At 39.6% G+C, this 17,617-nt stretch overlaps 1 protein-coding gene across 2 annotated transcripts in view; it reads left to right on the top strand.

Moving 5' to 3' along the window:
- The window catches only part of SVOPL (SVOP like), a 77,987-nt gene extending 60,727 nt beyond the window's left edge, over nt 1-17,260 (top strand). Inside the window, exons 11-12 of one of the 2 annotated variants that reach the window (XM_072777360.1) lie at nt 15,002-15,115; nt 15,575-17,260. In XM_072777360.1, the coding sequence (XP_072633461.1) occupies nt 15,002-15,115; nt 15,575-15,586 (126 nt within the window). In that variant the 3' untranslated portion in view covers nt 15,587-17,260. The other variant, XM_072777361.1, reaches the window with a different exon arrangement.
- Nucleotides 17,261-17,617: the final 357 nt, after the last annotated feature.

Below are 17,617 nucleotides of genomic sequence, written 5' to 3'. Positions count from 1 at the left end.
ATTACTTTGGGTAGTATGGACATTTAAAAATATTAATTTTTCCATGAGCTTAGAATATCTATCCATTTATTTATAATTTCTATTTCTTTCATCAATGTCTCATAGTTTATATTTTATAGATGTTTCACCTCCTTGGTTAAATTTATTCCTAGTATTTTTTGATGCAATTATTAATGGGATTATTCTCCTAATTTTTCTTAAAGTTTGTTAGTAGTATATAGAAGCATAACATATTTTTTTTCACAACATATTTTGTATATTGATTTTATATCCTGCAACTTCACTGAATTCATTTATTCTAACAATTTTGGGTGGCATCTTTAGCGTTTTCTGTATAACATATTGTGTTTCTTTTTTTAAAAAATATTTTTATTTATTTATTCATGAGAGGCACACACAGAGGGAGAGAGAGAGAGGCAGAGACAGAGGCAGAGGTAGAAGCAGGCTCCATGCAGGGAGCCCAATGTGAGAGTCAATCCCAGGTCTCCAAGATCACACCCTGGGCTGAAAGTGGCGCTAAACCACTGAGCCACTGGGGCTGTCCACATATCATGTTTCTTTCTTTCTTTTTTTTTTTTTTTTTGAAGATCAAATTGGCTTTATTGAACAAGTCATGAATTGGGCAGTATCCCATTTAGCAAATAGAAAGGAGCTCCTTTGAGCTGTAGAAAAGAAAGTGTTTTATTTATTTTATTTTTGTATATTTTTTATTTATTATTTAAAAAAATTTTTTTTTACAACACATGTCGTGTTTCTTAAAATAGTGACAGTTTTGCATCTTCCTTTCGTAGTTTAATGCCTGTTATTTCTTTTTCTTGCTTCATTGGCCTGCCTAGGATTTCTAATACTGTGTTGAATAAAAGTGCAGAGAGTTGGTATCCTTGTTGTATTCCTGATCTAAAAAGCTTTTCCCCATTGAGTATAATGTTAATTGTAGGCTTGTCACAAACGGGCTTTAGTATGTTGAAGTATGTTTCCTCTATACCCACTTTGTTGAGAGTTAATCATAAATGTTGAATTTTGTCAAATGCTTTTTCTATATCTTTTGAGATAATCAGGATTTTTAAGATCTTATTTATGTATTTATTAGAGAGGCAGAGGGGCAGGCAGAGGGAGAGAGAGAAGCAGGTTCTGTGCAGAGAGCCTGTTATGGGGCTTGATCCCAGGCCCCCACTGAGCCAACCAGGCACCCTGATAATCAGGATTTTTATTGTTCATTATTTAAAATGTAGTATATTGCATTATAGTATAGTATATTTGTAGTTTTTGTGGATGTTAAATCATCTCTGCATCCCTAGAATAAATCCCACTTGATTGTAATGTAGGATCTTTTTAACGTATTATTAAATTTGGCTTGTTAATATTTTGTTGAGGATTTTTGCATCTATGTCCAACAGAAGTATTGGCCTATTATTTTCTTTTCTTGTGACATCCTTTCTGGTTTTTGTGTCATGGAAATGCTGGCCTTGTAAAATGAATTTGGAAGTGTTCCCTCTTCTGTGTTTTGGAGAAATTTAAGCAGGATTGATAGTAATTCTTTAAATGTTTGGTGGAATTCACCAGTGAAACTATTTGGTCCTGGGCTTTGGTTTGTTGGGCAGTTTTTGTTTTTGTTTTTGTTTTTGTTTTTAAATATTTTATTTATTTATGACAGATACAGAGAGAGAGAGAGGCAGAGACACAGGCAGAGGGAGAAGCAGGCTCCATGCACCGGGAGCCCGATGTGGGATTCGATCCCGGGTCTCCAGGATCACGCCCTGGGCCAAAGGCAGGCGCCAAACCGCTGTGCCACCCAGGGATCCCTGTTGGGCAGTTTTTGATTACTGATTCAGTCTCCTAACTAGTAATTGGTCTGTTCAGATTTTCTGTTTCTTAATGATTCAGTCTTGGTAGATTGTATGTTTCCAGGAATGTATCCATTTCTTCTAGGTTGTCCAAGTTGTTGGCATGTAATTGGTTCATAGTAGTCTCTTATGATCCTTTGTGTATCAGTTGTAACATTTCCTCTTTCATTTCTGACTTGAGTCCTCTCTCTTCTTTTCTTGGTGAGCTTAGCTAAAGGTTTGTCAGTGTTTGTTTTAAATAGCTCTTAGTTTCATTGATCTTTTCTCTTGTCTTTTTAGCCTCTATTTCATTTATTTCCACTTTGATCTTTGTTATTTCCTTCATTCTACTAACTTGAGCCTTGGTTTGTTTTTTTGTTCCCTGAGGTATAAAGTTAAATTTTTTAGTTGAGACCTTTCTTGTTTCTTGATGTAGGCATTTATCATTATTAACTCTTCTCTTAGAACTGCTCTTACTGTATCCATAAGTTGGTATGTTGTATTTCCATTTTCATTTGTCTCAAGGTATTTTTTGATTTCTCCTTTGATCTCTTCTTTGACCTGTTGGCTGTTCAGTAGTGTGTTGTTTAATCTCAACATGTTTGTGAATTTTCCAGTTTCCTTCTTGTTATTAATTTCTAGTTTCATCTTATTTGGGTTGGAAAAGTTTGCTTGATAGGATTTCAATCGTCTTAAATTTATTAAGACTTTTTTGTGGCCTAACGTATTATCTATCTGGGTGAATATTCCATGTATGCTTGAGAAAAATATGTATTCTGTTGCCTTTGGGTGAAGTCTTCTGTATATATATTAAGTTCATCTGGTCTAACATGTCGTTTAAGGCCAATATTTCCTTATTGATTTTCTGTCTGGACAATCTATCCATCATTGAAAGTGTGGTATTAGAGTCTCCTACTATATTGTATTGCTGTCTGGTTCTTCCTTTGCTCTGTTAATACTTGCTTTGTATATCTAGGTGCTCCTATGTTGAATGGGTAAATATTTATATACATTATATCCTTTTCTTGTTTTGTTCTCTCTATCATTAGGTAATTATGTCTCTTAGTCGCTTATCATGGTCTTTGTCTTAAAGTCTATTTTGCCTGATAAAATATAGGTACCACAGCTTTGTTTCTGTGTTCATGAAATATCTTTTTTCATCCTTTCATTTTGAGTCTATGTGTGTCTTTACATCTGAAGTGAGTTTCTTGGAGACAACATACAGATGGGTCCCCTTTTCTTATCCATGCATTTGAAGTAATTGTTGATGTGGATGCACTTACTACCATTTTGTTCACTGTTTTCTGGTTTTGTTCCTTCTTACTCTTCTCTTGCTTTCTTTTTGTGATTTGATCATTTTCTGTACTGGTAGGCTTGGATTCTTTATCTTTCGTGTATCTACCCTAGGTTATTGCTGTATGGCTTTATAAGGCTTATATAAGACTTCTTACAGATATAGAGTTAGTAGAAGGAAGGAAATAGTAAAGATCCAAGTGGAAATAGATGAAATAGATTAAAAAGACAAGAGAAAAGATCAATGAAACTAAGAGTTCAAGTTGATAACAATTTAAGTTTGAATTCATTCATAGTCTATACGTTTTTTACTCTCCTCCACATTCTGTTTTTGATGTCACAGTGAACATCTTTTTATCTTGAGTGTCCATTAACAAAGTGTAGCTACTTTTACTACTTTTGGAGTGGGGCGGAGGGAAAGAGTGAAGCTGGTGTCTGCTGGTCTCCAGCTCTGGAAAGCACTGTAGTCAGCCCCCAAATGTTTGTTGAAGTAGAAGCCTGCCCCTCAGGCCACAGCTGGAAGAGAAATGAATTAGGTGTCTTTCACAGAAAGACTGGAGTTGTGGTAGTCTGCTGTGTTGCACTGTGCCCTGGGTGGGCACAGAGGGCAGATCGCCAGTTTAGAACTGTTGCTGTTGGTTGCAGTCCTATGGCACCCATAAATATAAGACAACCAGGACCAGGTGATCCAGGGGTGCCCCCTGGCTGGCAGCCACCAAAACTGGGGCAGACATATGTGTTTAAGTTCCTTTCTAGGAGAGAGTGGTGACCTGTAGTGAGCCAGAGGGAGATGAAGATTAACAACCACCCCTGAAGTGTCTGGAGAAGATTATAATTGGTCCCTACCTGTGTATTTAGTTAGAAGCCTGCTTTCAGGCTGCAGCTATGAAAATAAGCTAATAGCCCACTAATAGCCCTCTTTTCCAGAGAGATGGCGTTTGGGGCTGCTGGCTCTTCATTGCCATGTCCTGCGTAGCTGGTTAGGAATTTTGTTTCACGACAAATACCATTTGCTTCAACGTGGATGGAACTGGAGGGTATTATGCTGAGTGAAATAAGTCAATCGGAGAAGGACAAACATTATATGTTCTCATTCATTTGGGGAATATAAAAAATAGTGAAAGGGAATAAGGGGGAAAGGAGAAAAAAATGAGTGGGGAATATCAGAAAGGGAGACAGAACATGGAGACTCCTAACTCTGGGAAACGAAATAAGGGTGGAAAGGGAGGTGGGCAGGGGGTGGGGGTGACTGGGTGACAGGCACTGAGGGGGGGCACTTGATGAGATGAGCACTGGGTGTTATTCTATATGTTGGCAAATTGAACACCAATACAAAATAAATTTTAAAAAAGAAGAATTCTGTTTCATCTGCTCTGCTAGCCATCAGAGCCAGGAGGTAACCTCAGGCAGTAGCCACAAAAACTAGGGCACCAGACATGCACACAGGTTCCTTCCTTGGAGATACCAGATATCTGGAGCAAGGCTGAGGGAGCATGTAAAGTTGACACCTGCTGGCCTCCATCTACGGAGAATATTTCAGTAGATTCCTACTTACGTGTTCAAGTAGGTGCTTGCCTATCAGGGTGATGCTTCAAGATACAGCCTCTTTCACAGAAGGAGTGGATGTGTTTCACTAGGCCTCCTCTGCACGAGGCCTGGGGTGGGGGGAGGGGTGAAGGTATAGGGGGCATGGGGTGGGGGGCAGTGGATGGCCAGGTGAGTTCATGTGAGCCGTTTAAGAACTCAGTTTTCTGTGGCTGTGTGGGTCTCATGGATACAGACCCATTGGCTTTCAAACTAGTTGTGGGGGCTCATCTCTCAGGTGCGTGTCTTAGACGTTGGTGTGTTAGATGTGGGATTTAAACCTGTAGCTCCTCGGGGGGAAGCTTGGCGTTCTAAATTTCCTCCTGATTGTGTTGGCTGCGCCAGGAGTAGGGTTCATGGTAAGATTGTGTCTCAGCCTCTCCTACTGTTGTGACGTTGGTTTTTTTCTTTTTTGCCCTTTGTGTAAGGATTGCTCAGCTAGTTTTTTGGATTTCTTTCAAAGGGAATTGTTTCATACATAGCTGTAGATTCAGTCTATCCATGAAAGTTTAGGATCCTTCTATGTTGCCATCTTGAAAAGGAACTTTCATATACTTTTTATAGCCTGCTTTTTGCATGCAACAGTATGTTGCAGACATTTTTCATATCAATAAAAGTCAGGTTTTCTATTCATGCTAAAAAAAATATCCTCATGTATACTTCCAAAGTAACTTTTCAATTACTTTTTCAGTTCTATATTGTTAAAAATGTCTGGACTATGTGATTTTTTAAAAAATTTTTTATTTATTTATGATAGGCACACGGAGAGAGAGAGAGAGAGAGAGAAGCAGAGACACAGGCAGAGGGAGAAGCAGGCTCCATGCACCGGGAGCCCGACGTGGGATTCGATCCCGGGTCTCCAGGATCGCGCCCTGGGCCAAAGGCAGGCGCTAAACCACTGCGCCACCCAGGGATCCCGATTTTTTTTTAAATCATAAATACCTGTAATGAGCATCCTTGCAGTTATATTTTTATCCAACTATTATCCTTTCAGGGTCCTTCCCATTTTTTCAATGTAGTCTTTACAACATTGATTTGTGAAAAGCCTTCATACGTATAAAGGATTTCAACCATTTTTCTGACATAATGAAAACATTCCCCCTAATTTTCCATTTGTCTTTCATTCTTGTTTCTGTTCTCCTTGTTCAGTACAGAAACAGTTCATAGACACTCATGTTTATCCACGTTTTCTTTACAACTTCTGCAGTCTGGGATCAGGATTATGAAAATACAGGTCTCTCTTCCAGTCCTTTGTGGCCTTCTCTTTTTTTTGGGGGGGAGATGGGGGAAGAGGACATATAAGCATTTTTTGAAGTATAAAATACAAAAGCATACAAATCCTGGGCAGCCTGGGGTGGCTCAGTGGTTTAGCACCGCCTTCAGCCCAGGGCGTGGTCCTGGAGACCCGGGATCGAGTCCCACATCGGGCTCCCTGCAGGGAGCCTGCTTCTCCCTCTGCCTGTGTCTCTGCCTCTCTCTGTGTGTCTCTCATTAATAAATAAATAAATTCTTTAAAAAAAAAAAAAAACCAAAAGCATACAAATCCTAAGTGTACAATTTCATCAGCCTTCATGAAGTGAATGCATCCCAGATTCTGATCCAGAAACCCTTGACCCGTCCTCTTTCAGGCCATTGGGACACTGCAGTAGAAAGCCTAATTTGATGTCCTAATTGGTGGGCCAGTGGTCCCTACACACTTGATTTAATAACCCATTTTTTACTCCTGGGTTAGAAATGTCTGTTTGCTTACATTTCCACAATTACTTGGTCTGTTTCTAGCCTTGCTATTTTAATCCATTGATCTGTCTGGTTTCATCATTGTCCTATTCTTCTCCTTAGTTGAATGATATTTATAGTACATTTTTAACACTGGCTGCCTAAGCCCCACCTCATGATTCTTCTTTCTCAGATAAGCCTCAGAGCCTCCCTTGTCTGTCTGCCCAAATCCCATTAAGGTTTTAATAATTAATTCATTACATATATCTGTTAATTTGGGGAAAAGTGACTTTTTTTTTAATTAGTACTATCTCAAGAGCAGAATTTGTCTCCACTTGTTCAGTGTTCTGAGCTCCTTGCTGACATTGTGCTGTTTTCTTCCAAAAGACCCTGCATATCTTGTTAAGTTTATTTGTAGGCATTTTAAGGCTTTTCACTGTTGTTGTGAATAGATTCTTTTCTTTCATTATAAATTCTAGTCTCACGGTCTGAGCAAGTTGTATTTGGAAAGGCTAGTGGTCGCTTCTCAGCCTTTTGGCTAAGATCAAGTGTGGAAAGGCTAGTGAGTGGCTGTTCATTTGCCGAACCCATTCCTCTTTCTCGATTGTTTTTTCATCTGAGCCTTTGGAGTTTTTCAGGTTATCATCACACCTGTCTTGTGATTTCAATCCATCCCTCCAGGTGGAATGCTTCCAGTCAATATTTTAATGTGCTTAAGATTCCATAGCTTACAAATGGTAAATGTAGCCCCATTGACTTTCCTTCCTCCTCTACTTAAACCGGATGCCTTCCCCTCACTATTCTCCTTTCCTTCCCCCTCCTCACCCTCCCACCTCCTGACCCCCCCAACCCTGGCTGCAGCCATCCCTCCTCCATCAAGATGATTCTTGATAGCATCTCTGATGATCCCCATGCTTCTAAATCTAAACCTTGTTTTAATCTCCCATGTCACTTGACCTCCCCCTTACTGTAAGGACTGATGGTCTCTCAGGTCTGTCCTTCTGTCACCTTCCTGGGGCATTCATCACCTGGCATACTTGTGGGTTTCCTCCTGTATCTCTGGCTGTTCCTTGTCCATATCCTTGGGGTTTATCCCCCTCTCCTTTTTTTTTCTCTTGTTGGGGATTCTTAGTGCTCAATTTTAGACCCTCTTTATATATTAGTTTCCATGTAGGTGCTTTCACCCATTTTTATGATTTTAATTTACCAATCATATGCTCACAATTCCCACCTTTGTAGAAAGGACTAGGGCTTTCTTCTGAGCTCCAGATTCATGTATCTAATTGCCTCCTTGGCATTTCCATTCAAATGTCTCAAAATCATCATAAATTCAGCATGTTTAATATCGTACTCAGGATATCTTTCCCCAAACCCATTCCTCTTCCACAGTCCCCATCAGTGAGTGGCATCCCTATCCACCCTGGGGTTGTCTTTCTCCACTCTCTTCTCCCTCCTCATCCTGTTTAACCCCCAACTATGCATGTTTAACCCCTTGGTAAGTCCTGCATCATTCTCCTCTCCTCCTTTCTCACCACTGGCACCACTCTGGTTCAAATTACCCTCGCTTCTCACTGGGCTGCCGAAAGAACATCCCCACAACTTTCCTTCTGCAAGCTCTTATTCTCCTGTGACTTTTCCTCCCCTAGCCATGTAGATCTATATTGTTCTCATGCTTATAATCCTTATTGTCTTGCCCTTCCCTTTGTAGGTGAAGACTCAAATCCCCAACTTGGTTTACAGGGCTCCACCAATGAGGCTCCCACCTTGTGTTCTTACCCATTTACCCAGCTATCAACAGCCTGGTTCTTGCGGTTGAATAGCCCAGCTACTTCCTTCTGGGATTCTCTCACTTGCTCTCCTCTCGGAAATCCTTTATCCTTCCACCCTATCTCCATCTCCAGTTAGCTATGATTAGTTTTCGGCTCAGGGAAGTCCTGCTAATGCCTTAAACTAAGTCTGGTCTCCTTGCTGTGAGCTCTTGTGTCACCTTGAAATTTTCCTTCATATTGAGTATCAGATTGTAATGGTTGATTTGTTTACTGAGCTATTCAAAATCTATCTTTTCAGTACTTGAAGCCCTGTGAGGGCAAGGATATATGGGCATGTTTTTATAATTTTTGTATTTCTCTTTCTCTGGTGCCTGGCAATGTAATGGGCATCAAAACATTTTGTGAATACTTTTTTTTTTTCTACATAGAAAATGAATTTATTTTTTGTTTAATTAACTCTACCCCCAATTTGAGTTTTGAATTCATGACACCGTTATCAAGAGTTACACACTCCTCTGAGCCAGCTAGGCGTCCCGGAATTTATTTTTTGTATTGGTTTCGCATCCAACTATTTTACCAAAATAGCTTGAGTCAGTTTGAGTCCTTGGAAAAGCAGATGCTAACAATTGTACATGCAACAGATTAGTTGGGAAACACCTGGCAGGATAAATGAGCCAGGGAGTAGGAGTGAGAGGTGAAAACCTTCAAGCTACGGTACAAGTGACAGCACTGAGGGCCCATTTAGCCAGAGTGTTTTACTTTGTTAGTGAACCACTAGGTTTTATCTACCATATTTTATTTATAATTTTTGAATCAACACTCACACGTGAGGGATACCCGGGTGGCTCAGGTCGTGATCCCAGGTCCTGGGATTGAGTCCTATATCTGGCTCCCCACAGGGAGCCTGCTTCTCCCCCTGCCTATGTCTTGGCCTTTCTCTGTGTGTCTCTCATGAATAAATAAATCTTAAAAAAAAAAAAACAAAAAGCCCCCATTCACACCTGAGAGGGCAGTTGGGCTGTGTCTCTGCCTCTTTCTCTCTCTCTGGGGGTTTCATGAATAAATAAATAAAATCTTAAAAAAAAAAAAAAAAGAAATTGAAAGCTTTTCTTTCCCTGGATTCTTCGTTGAAGATTCAAAAGAACTTATCTATGAAAGTGAATCCTGGCACTTTTGAGGATTAGCTTTTTGGCCACCAGATTTTTCTGGTGTTTTGTTTCTCTTGGTTTTTTTATCTTCTCTTGAGTAAATGTCAGGAAACATTTTTTATTGAATATTTATTCAAGTTTATTAGCAAAGAACTCTGGGGAGTATTCTCTACAGTTCATCTCCTTTGTGTTAGTGGTTATTTCCTCTTTTACATTCTTAATTTCATACGTTTGCATATTTCCACTAGAATTCATAATTTATCAAGTCCATTTGTTTCTGACTTGAAATTCATTTAGGCTTGTTTTTATTAATGTTTTACACTCAGGTACTTCTTGAGTTAGAAATATAGTTCATGGTTTTTCATTAACAAGGCGCCTTATCATTTTTAGTTATTTTTTTAAAGATCTTATTTGAGAGAGCAAGTGCTAGTGGGGGGGAGGGGCAGAGGCAGAGGGAGAAGCAGGCTTCCCTGGGTGGGAGCCTGCTGTGGGGCTCCCATCCCAGGACCAAGATTATGACCTGAGCTGAAGGGAGATGCTTAACTGACTGGACTACCCAGGTGCCCCTAGATATTTTTCTAAATATCAAAATATGGTTATGCAATTCTAAATACAGTAATGTATAACTGAGAAAGTAAGAATCACCAGAACTAACTACTATATATGTCTTACTAGTTTGGGGTATATTCTTCTGGATGCTTTCCTATGTATACATTTGTCTCTCTGGGTGTCTATGTACTGGTACTATTTGCATATTATATAGATGCATGTGTATATGTAGGTACGCATACTTTCATGAATATGTGCATTATCTCTCTACATCTATTGGTATCCACATTAGAGTCACCTGTGGAGATAGAGGGGCCTCCCCCCAACCCTGCCACCCACATAGTTGCATCGTTAAGTCAGAATTGATGATTCATGCACACATCACCAGGGTACGAACAGGTTTTTTTTTTTTTTGTTTTTTTTACTTGATTACATAGTTGAGGTCCCTCGGAGAGCAGGCTAGCCCTCTCAGGTAGATCCTAATTGACCTTGAGAGGGCAAGGCAAGGAGACTGGCTGGGGTTTTTATTGTGGCTAGGAGGAGGGTTCCCACACTAGGGCAGGTGCTGGTTGGTTTGGATCTTTTGTTGGCACGCAGGCGTTCTCACCAGTTTGTTCAGAAATTGGGGCAGGAGAGGAGGGAAGGGTGAGGCTTAAGGGCTGGCACAGTCATCAAATGGAGTCTGACTCCTCTTTACACTATAAATGTACATCTGTGTGAGTATATATGTAGCTAGGCCTGTAAATAAACACACTTACAGAAACTATCCGTCTATCCACACCTATCTACATATAGACCTACATACTGCAACTGCCTTCACATTAATAATCTCTTGGTTAGTATCTGTAGATGAACTTCATTCTTTCAAGTAAATGCATGGATTTCCATTGCATGGATGTGCCATTAGATAACCATTATTTTGTTGATGAATGCATCATTTCTGTGTTCTTTTGGCTTTTACAAACAATAGGACACTGAACATCATGCACACCACACCTTTGCGTGTGTGCAACTACATTCACCATTCAATAGCAGAGTTCTTTCATGTTCTAGATGCTGTACAAATCAAGGTCCCACATTCTTTGAAGTTACATTCTAGTGGAGAATGGACAAAGGACAAGTGTTTTGCTAATATGTTAGTATAATGAATGCTATGGAAACATAGAAAACAGGGAAGGGAGATAGTGATGGGGGTAGTTTGCTAGCTAGGGTGGTTAGGGAGGGCTCCCCACTGCAATAGGGCAGAGAGTTGTGGGAATGACTGTGGGATATGTCTGAGTGGAAAGCATTATTTTGTAGAAAAATCTGTTGGATAATTTTTAAGTCAAAATACATATGTATCTTAAATTGTGATGGATCTTGTCAAATTGTCTTCTCTATTAAAAATATGCACTCCTTTATATAACATATTAACACTTTTTCTAAGATTTATTTTTAGAGAGAGAGGGAGTGAGTGAACACGAGGGGAAGGGCAGAGGGAGAGGAGAGGTAGAGGATCCCAAGCAGTCCCCTCATTCTAGGCAGAATGAGGAACCTGAGGCCTCATTCTAGGCAGAATGAGGAACCTGAGGCCGGGAGCGGAGTCCCACGTGGAGCTCGATCATTACCCTGAGATGACCTGAGCAGAAACTCAGGGTTGGGCACTTTAAGTGACAGCACCACCCAGGCTCTCACATTCTTACATAACCAACTGTGTTCTTTCCTTCCTCGTCAAAAAGGATGGTAAACTTTAAAAAAAGTCTTTTTCGATATGGTAGAAAATAAATTTTATCTTAATTTGTACTTTATTAAGAAATTGAATATCGGGATCCCTGGGTGGCGCAGCGGTTTAGCGCCTGCCTTTGGCCCAGGGCGCGATCCTGGAGACCCGGGATCAAATCCCACGTCGGGCTCCCAGTGCATGGAGCCTGCTTCTCCCTCTGCCTGTGTCTCTGCCTCTCTCTGTGACTATCATAAATAAATAAAAAAAAATTAAAAAAAAAGAAACTGAATATCTTTCATGTTTATTATACATTTATATATATTGGCAATTGCTTATTTATATGATTAGCAAATTTCCTACAGGCCATTAGCCATTATTATACTACGTATTTTTCCATTGTTTGTGGTTTGTCTTTTGATTTTACGATCAAATTTTTTGGCATAAAAATTTAAACATTTTTATGTAGTCAACTTACCAAGCATTTTTACTTTAGTGTTTTGTGTCATGCTTACTGGCCTTCATCATTCATGCATCCATTATTTCTAAAAATAAGACAATGCAAGTTCAAAGGCTTTCAGTGTTTCATCTGAAACTTCAAATTCTTTGATCTTTTCACCATTTATACTTAAGGCCTGAGGTAAGAATTCAGCTTTAAAAAGCAACAAAACAATGCCTTGTGGGTTGTTCAAAGGCCATTAATCATCCTTTTGTCTGGCTCCTCTTAATCTATTTACCATACTGCTGTTATAATAAACCCAATTTCTAAACTTGGATCTATTTAGGCACCAGTATCCTAATGCTAATGATTAGTTATTGCCACTCAGGCTAATAACTTCCCTCAGATTCTCTCACCTGTACATATTTTCAGAAATTCCCTGATTTTTTAAAAGATGTTCTTTCAAATTAACCTTAGAATCAATTCTCCCACCCCCAAAATTGACTCAAAAGTCCTACTGGGATTCTGACTGAGAATCCATTAGAATTACAGATTATTTTGAGAAGTATACTTTCACATTTTTTTAAAAATTTTTTTTCACATTTTTCTAAGAACTGAATATACTTACTCAATTTTATGTATTAATTGTCTACATTTTATACATTTGTTTATACCTATTTTATTTTTGTCCCTATCAGTTATGTCCCACACATTTATTTTTCATGGAGATGTTGCTGTTGTTTCTGGTTTGATACCCTTTTAGAACACATTCTAGGATTTTAGGTTTTTTTTTAAGATTTGTTTTTAAGTACCCTCTATACCCAATGTGGGGCTCGAATTTATGACCCTAAGCTCAAAAGTCTCATGATCTATTGAATGAGGCAGTCAGGCACCCATAAGATTTTAAATCTTTTAAGGTTCATTTTATGCACCCAGAAAATGGTCTGTGTAAGTGAATAGTCATTCCATGCGCAGTAGAATGTGTATTCTGCTGCCGGTGGGAAAGTTGTTCTGTAAATGTCAATTAGATCCTGTTAGCTGATGGCATATAAATTCTTCTATATCCCCAATTTTCTGTCTAGTAATCAATTATTGAGAGGAGTACTGAAGTCTTCAACTATATGTAGATTCATCTAGATCTTTCAGTTTTTATTGAATGTGTTTTGAAGCTTTTGGTAAACCTTTATAATTTGGTCTTGGTGGCTAAACCTTTCATCACTGTGTAATGTCCCTCTTTGTCCCTGGTTTGGGCTGATTATTACAAGTAGAGATTAGGGATCCCTGGGTGGCTCAGCAGTGAAGCGTCTGCCTTCGGCTCAGGGCATGATCCTGGAGTCCCAGGATCGGGTCCCACATCGGGCTCCCTGCATGGAGCCTGCTTCTCCCTCTGCCTGTGTCTCTGCCTCTCTCTCTCTCTCTCATGAATAAATAAAATATATAAAAAAAATAAAGTCCAAATTTAAAAAAAAAGATTAATAACAGATGGATCTTTTTGATATAGTGAATCAGAGGGGCCTGGGAATCTGCATTGTAACAAAATTCTCAGATGATTTTTATAACCTGGCAATAGAGTTCTTGACGCAAACAATAGAAACTGACTTTGGTTAACTTAGGCAGAAAGGAACTACTTAGAAGAATATCCAGTAACATCTACTGCATTGCTTGAGTCCTGCTATGAACACACACCCCCGCTCCCTGACAAAAAAAAAAAAATGGGGCAGCAGTCACGCTTTCTGATCCTACATAGTAGAGCAGTCATGTAACTTAAATTGAACCTATCATGTCTCACACTACCTAGGACTACCTAGGACTTTAAATCTGTTGCAAAGGGTATAAGGTAAGGATAGAATTCATGCCTGGTGGTGGTGGGAATTGTAGTTTGAAAGGAGAGAAATGACAGGATTGACATCTAGACACATGCTTAACTATGGTATGCTTTGATCATGGTTCAACTGCCTGGTCTCTTTTTGGTTCTTACCTCTTTTCCCATATCTGAGCCTAGTTTCCCAAATTCTTGTTTGGGGAAAATTGTAACTTACTTGATTTTGGGAAATAAATTAGAAAGTAATACCTCACCCTTGCTAGGCCAACTACACTGTAGTTAGGAAGTTTATATCATGGGTTCTGTTTGCATAGCACTAGAGTGTGTGAGGGATCTACATGCAATTTTGGACAAGCAGTCAGGCCTTATTTTAGGCTCATTTGCAACAAAAGTTAGACTAGACCTGTTTATTTCTAGGTCTGACCAAATTGCAGTATTCTGACTGTAGAGAGCCTGGCTGTTCATGTAACCATTCTTGTGAGATTAGTTGACAACTACCAACTGCTTGGCTTTTTGCTAACTTGAGGCAGCCCTATGTTAACAGATGTAGGAGATGGGAGTGTCTGAACTAGCCAGTAAAAGAGCATGGTCTTGCCTAAAGGCTGTACATAAATTGGCAGAAATCTACTCAATGTGGAAAAATGGACACCAAACCAAATATTGATCATCATACATGAAGCATCATGAACATAGCTGTGTTATCTTTTCAGAGACCATTATATTTTATCTCCGAAAAAACCCATTTCTCTTAATTCATCCTGTCAGAACTAAAGGGAGACACGTCGATGTTCAGCTGAGGGAGTCATGCATAAAATGAGCATTAGAAGTTGAGCAAACTAAACTGGCATGAAAGTGTGGGAAAATCAGATCTATTATTTCTCCAGATACTGGTTTGCTTTGCAGATGAGGAGTGGGTACAGAGGCCTGACCTGGCCAGTACGTGTTAACGTCAGTCCTAACTCACAGGGTCACGCAAAACGCCTACGATAGCTGGGCCCAAACAAATAATAGACCTAAGAGGTCAGGAATGCACAATTTGTGGAATGGCTGCAAAGGACATTCATTCCTGTAGGTGGAGAGATGATTTCCCCTCTGACATAAAACTCCATTTAGAAGTGACTGGGGCATAGTAAATTGAGTCACTCCTTGTGACTTTCAGGTTCTTATGAGTGCATCATTCCTGGGTGCCCTGTGTCTTTTCTCATCGGTCTGTGTCATATGTGCCATTTCTGCATTTACTCTCCCCATTGAGACCAAAGGACGGGCCCTGCAGGTAAGTGATGCAGAAATCTCTTAAGTTTTCTCAACTTCCATCTTGTGACCAAAGGAAATGCACTTGGAGTATGGAAGTTCTTTGAAGCAGACAAGACATCCGGGTGTGTGCTAACACAATGCTACTTGTTCAACACGTTCCAGTAAAAATACCTGGGTATCCAGTTTTTTTGCATGTAACTTTGAGCAGTACTGAAATGATTCACTCCAAATCTTTGCTAAGCCCTTGAAAGAGGGTATTTATAGTGTGATTTTTCTGAATGAGGTCTCTATTACACTAGAATTAACAAAGCTACCGATGGCATTGTCAGGTACACAAGGGTAAATGCTAGGGTCTGAATTCCTTACAAGTTTATTAAGAAGTCTATTACTAGTCTCTAATGCCAGACAGCTGAGGATGAATGGAGAAGGCTATCTTCTGCTTAAATGTACTGATCTACTAAATCACTTCTTATTCCAGCAAATTAAATGAAGACCTTTGACTAATGTCTACCAGAGAAGAAAAATAAATTTTATCTTTACAAAGAGCTGTGGGACATTTTTAAAAACTTGGTTTAATTTTTGTATACTACCTGGTAATTAAAAAGTTGATGGTGTATTTTTGAAAAATAAGGCACAAGAGAATGAGGTGGGTAAACTTTATATTGATTATCTTTCTTGGGAGACTAGTTTTCTTTCTTTCTTTGACATCAAATCTATTAACATTTCTTAAAGAAAACATACATATACTTGATATTTTCCCATGAGGCCTGTAGCAAAAGTTGGCCTAAAATTTGGTAGCTAAGGCATGAACTTGGGGTTGTATCATTAAGCCTTTCAAAACGAATTTAAAATTAAAATTGGCATTTCTTTACATTATGGCCTCTGTGTTGATGAAAATTATTTATAAAATATGCTTAAATTAGCACGAGTCTTGTATATAATCATGAAAAAGCTGGGAATAAATGAGTCTTTCCTCAGACCTTGCTTTTATTATAATTGCATTGCTTTATGGGAGAATCTTTGATTCCCATGATAAAAAATTAAAGAGTACACCAAGCTTTCCAACATCACACAATTACTTATCTGCCCTTTGTTGAGCACCTGTTTGCATGTAGGACATCAAATCTGTGCAAGCCACTCTACTAGGTTAGGTATGATGTGGAAAGAAAACACCCAAGCCTTTTATGATTTGATGTACTCTTACTGCTATTCAGGCTTATTGTAGAAACCTCACCTCTAGAACTAGCAATCCTACAGCTTGTCTCACCTACTCCTCCCATCTGCACTTTGCAGTGGAAAAAGAACTCACTGCAACCAGAATTAAGTGTCCCTGTATTAGCAAACTGTGTGTGAGAGGGTTTATACGCCTGCTTCCATAGAGGTGCAAATCATTCCTATTTGAACCAGAGATAGTTTGCTAACTTTAAGCCATTTATATCTGTATAAGGCCAGACAGGAAATTTGTCACACACCTCTACCACCTTTTCAGCCTTAAAAAATGTAAAGAACATTTCTCTCAGCCAAATTTAACCTCTGTCTCTCTTTTACAGTCTAACAGGCCATAGTTTTGTTGAAACAAATTCCTAGGCCCAAAATGGAATAGCTCTTTCCCATAGGGCCATATGAGCAAACCGAAATCTGTGTATTAGAACACACACAAGAGCTAGCGGCTGGGCAGAGGGATCTCAAGCAGATTGCCTGTGGAGCCCTGATGCAGGGCTGGATCTTACCACCTGAGAGCATGACCTGAACTGAAAGCAAGAGTCAGACGTTGGACAGCCCAGGTGGCTCAGAGGTTTAGCGCTGCCTTCAGCCCAGGGCGTGATCCTGGAGACCTGGGATCGAGTCCTGTGTCAGGCTCCCTGCATGGAGCCTGCGTCTCTGCCTCTTTCTCTCTCTCATGAATAAATAAAATCTTTCAAAAAACAAAACAAAACGTTTAACTGACTGAGCTACCCTGGTGCCCCACCAAACTGACATAACTTTCAGGTCTCTGTAAATGTTCCACTTGGCTAGAAACTGTGTTCAGTGTGCCAATCACCAAGCCAACTCTGGCCTCTTATCCTATGAAAGCTTCCTGCCTTCTGCCCGAGCTTGCAGTTCTCTAGACTCTTGGGAATGGACATTGCCTGCCTCAATAAAATGTCAAGTAAGGGTTGAGTCACCTAAATTGTCATCTTTAGTCATTTTTAACTGGTTTTGGCAACAAGGACAAGAATCAGAAGCAGATTGCTAACAGCTTATGGAGCAGTAAGACACACAGGCAAGGAGCCTGCTGAATCCTCTGAGCTCACTGTTCCTCTCATCAAAACCAACGGCCATGGGTAAGTAACTCTAGGCATTGAGCTTTGCTCTCTTGTGTGCCACTCTCTGATCTAAACAAACTGTTTAAAAAAATGTATATGTGTGTATGTGAAAAAAATATTACCTAGAAAGATACCACAACAATTATATTGGGAGTCTGCAAGGGGTGGCAGCAGTTAGGAACTCCCAAAGCCTTGAAGTATGTCCTTCACATAAA

Source organism: Canis lupus, chromosome 15 (genome assembly GCF_048164855.1).
Source record: "Canis lupus baileyi chromosome 15, mCanLup2.hap1, whole genome shotgun sequence".
Lineage (NCBI taxonomy): Eukaryota > Metazoa > Chordata > Mammalia > Carnivora > Canidae > Canis > Canis lupus.
This window is presented reverse-complemented; position numbering and strand designations above follow the sequence as displayed.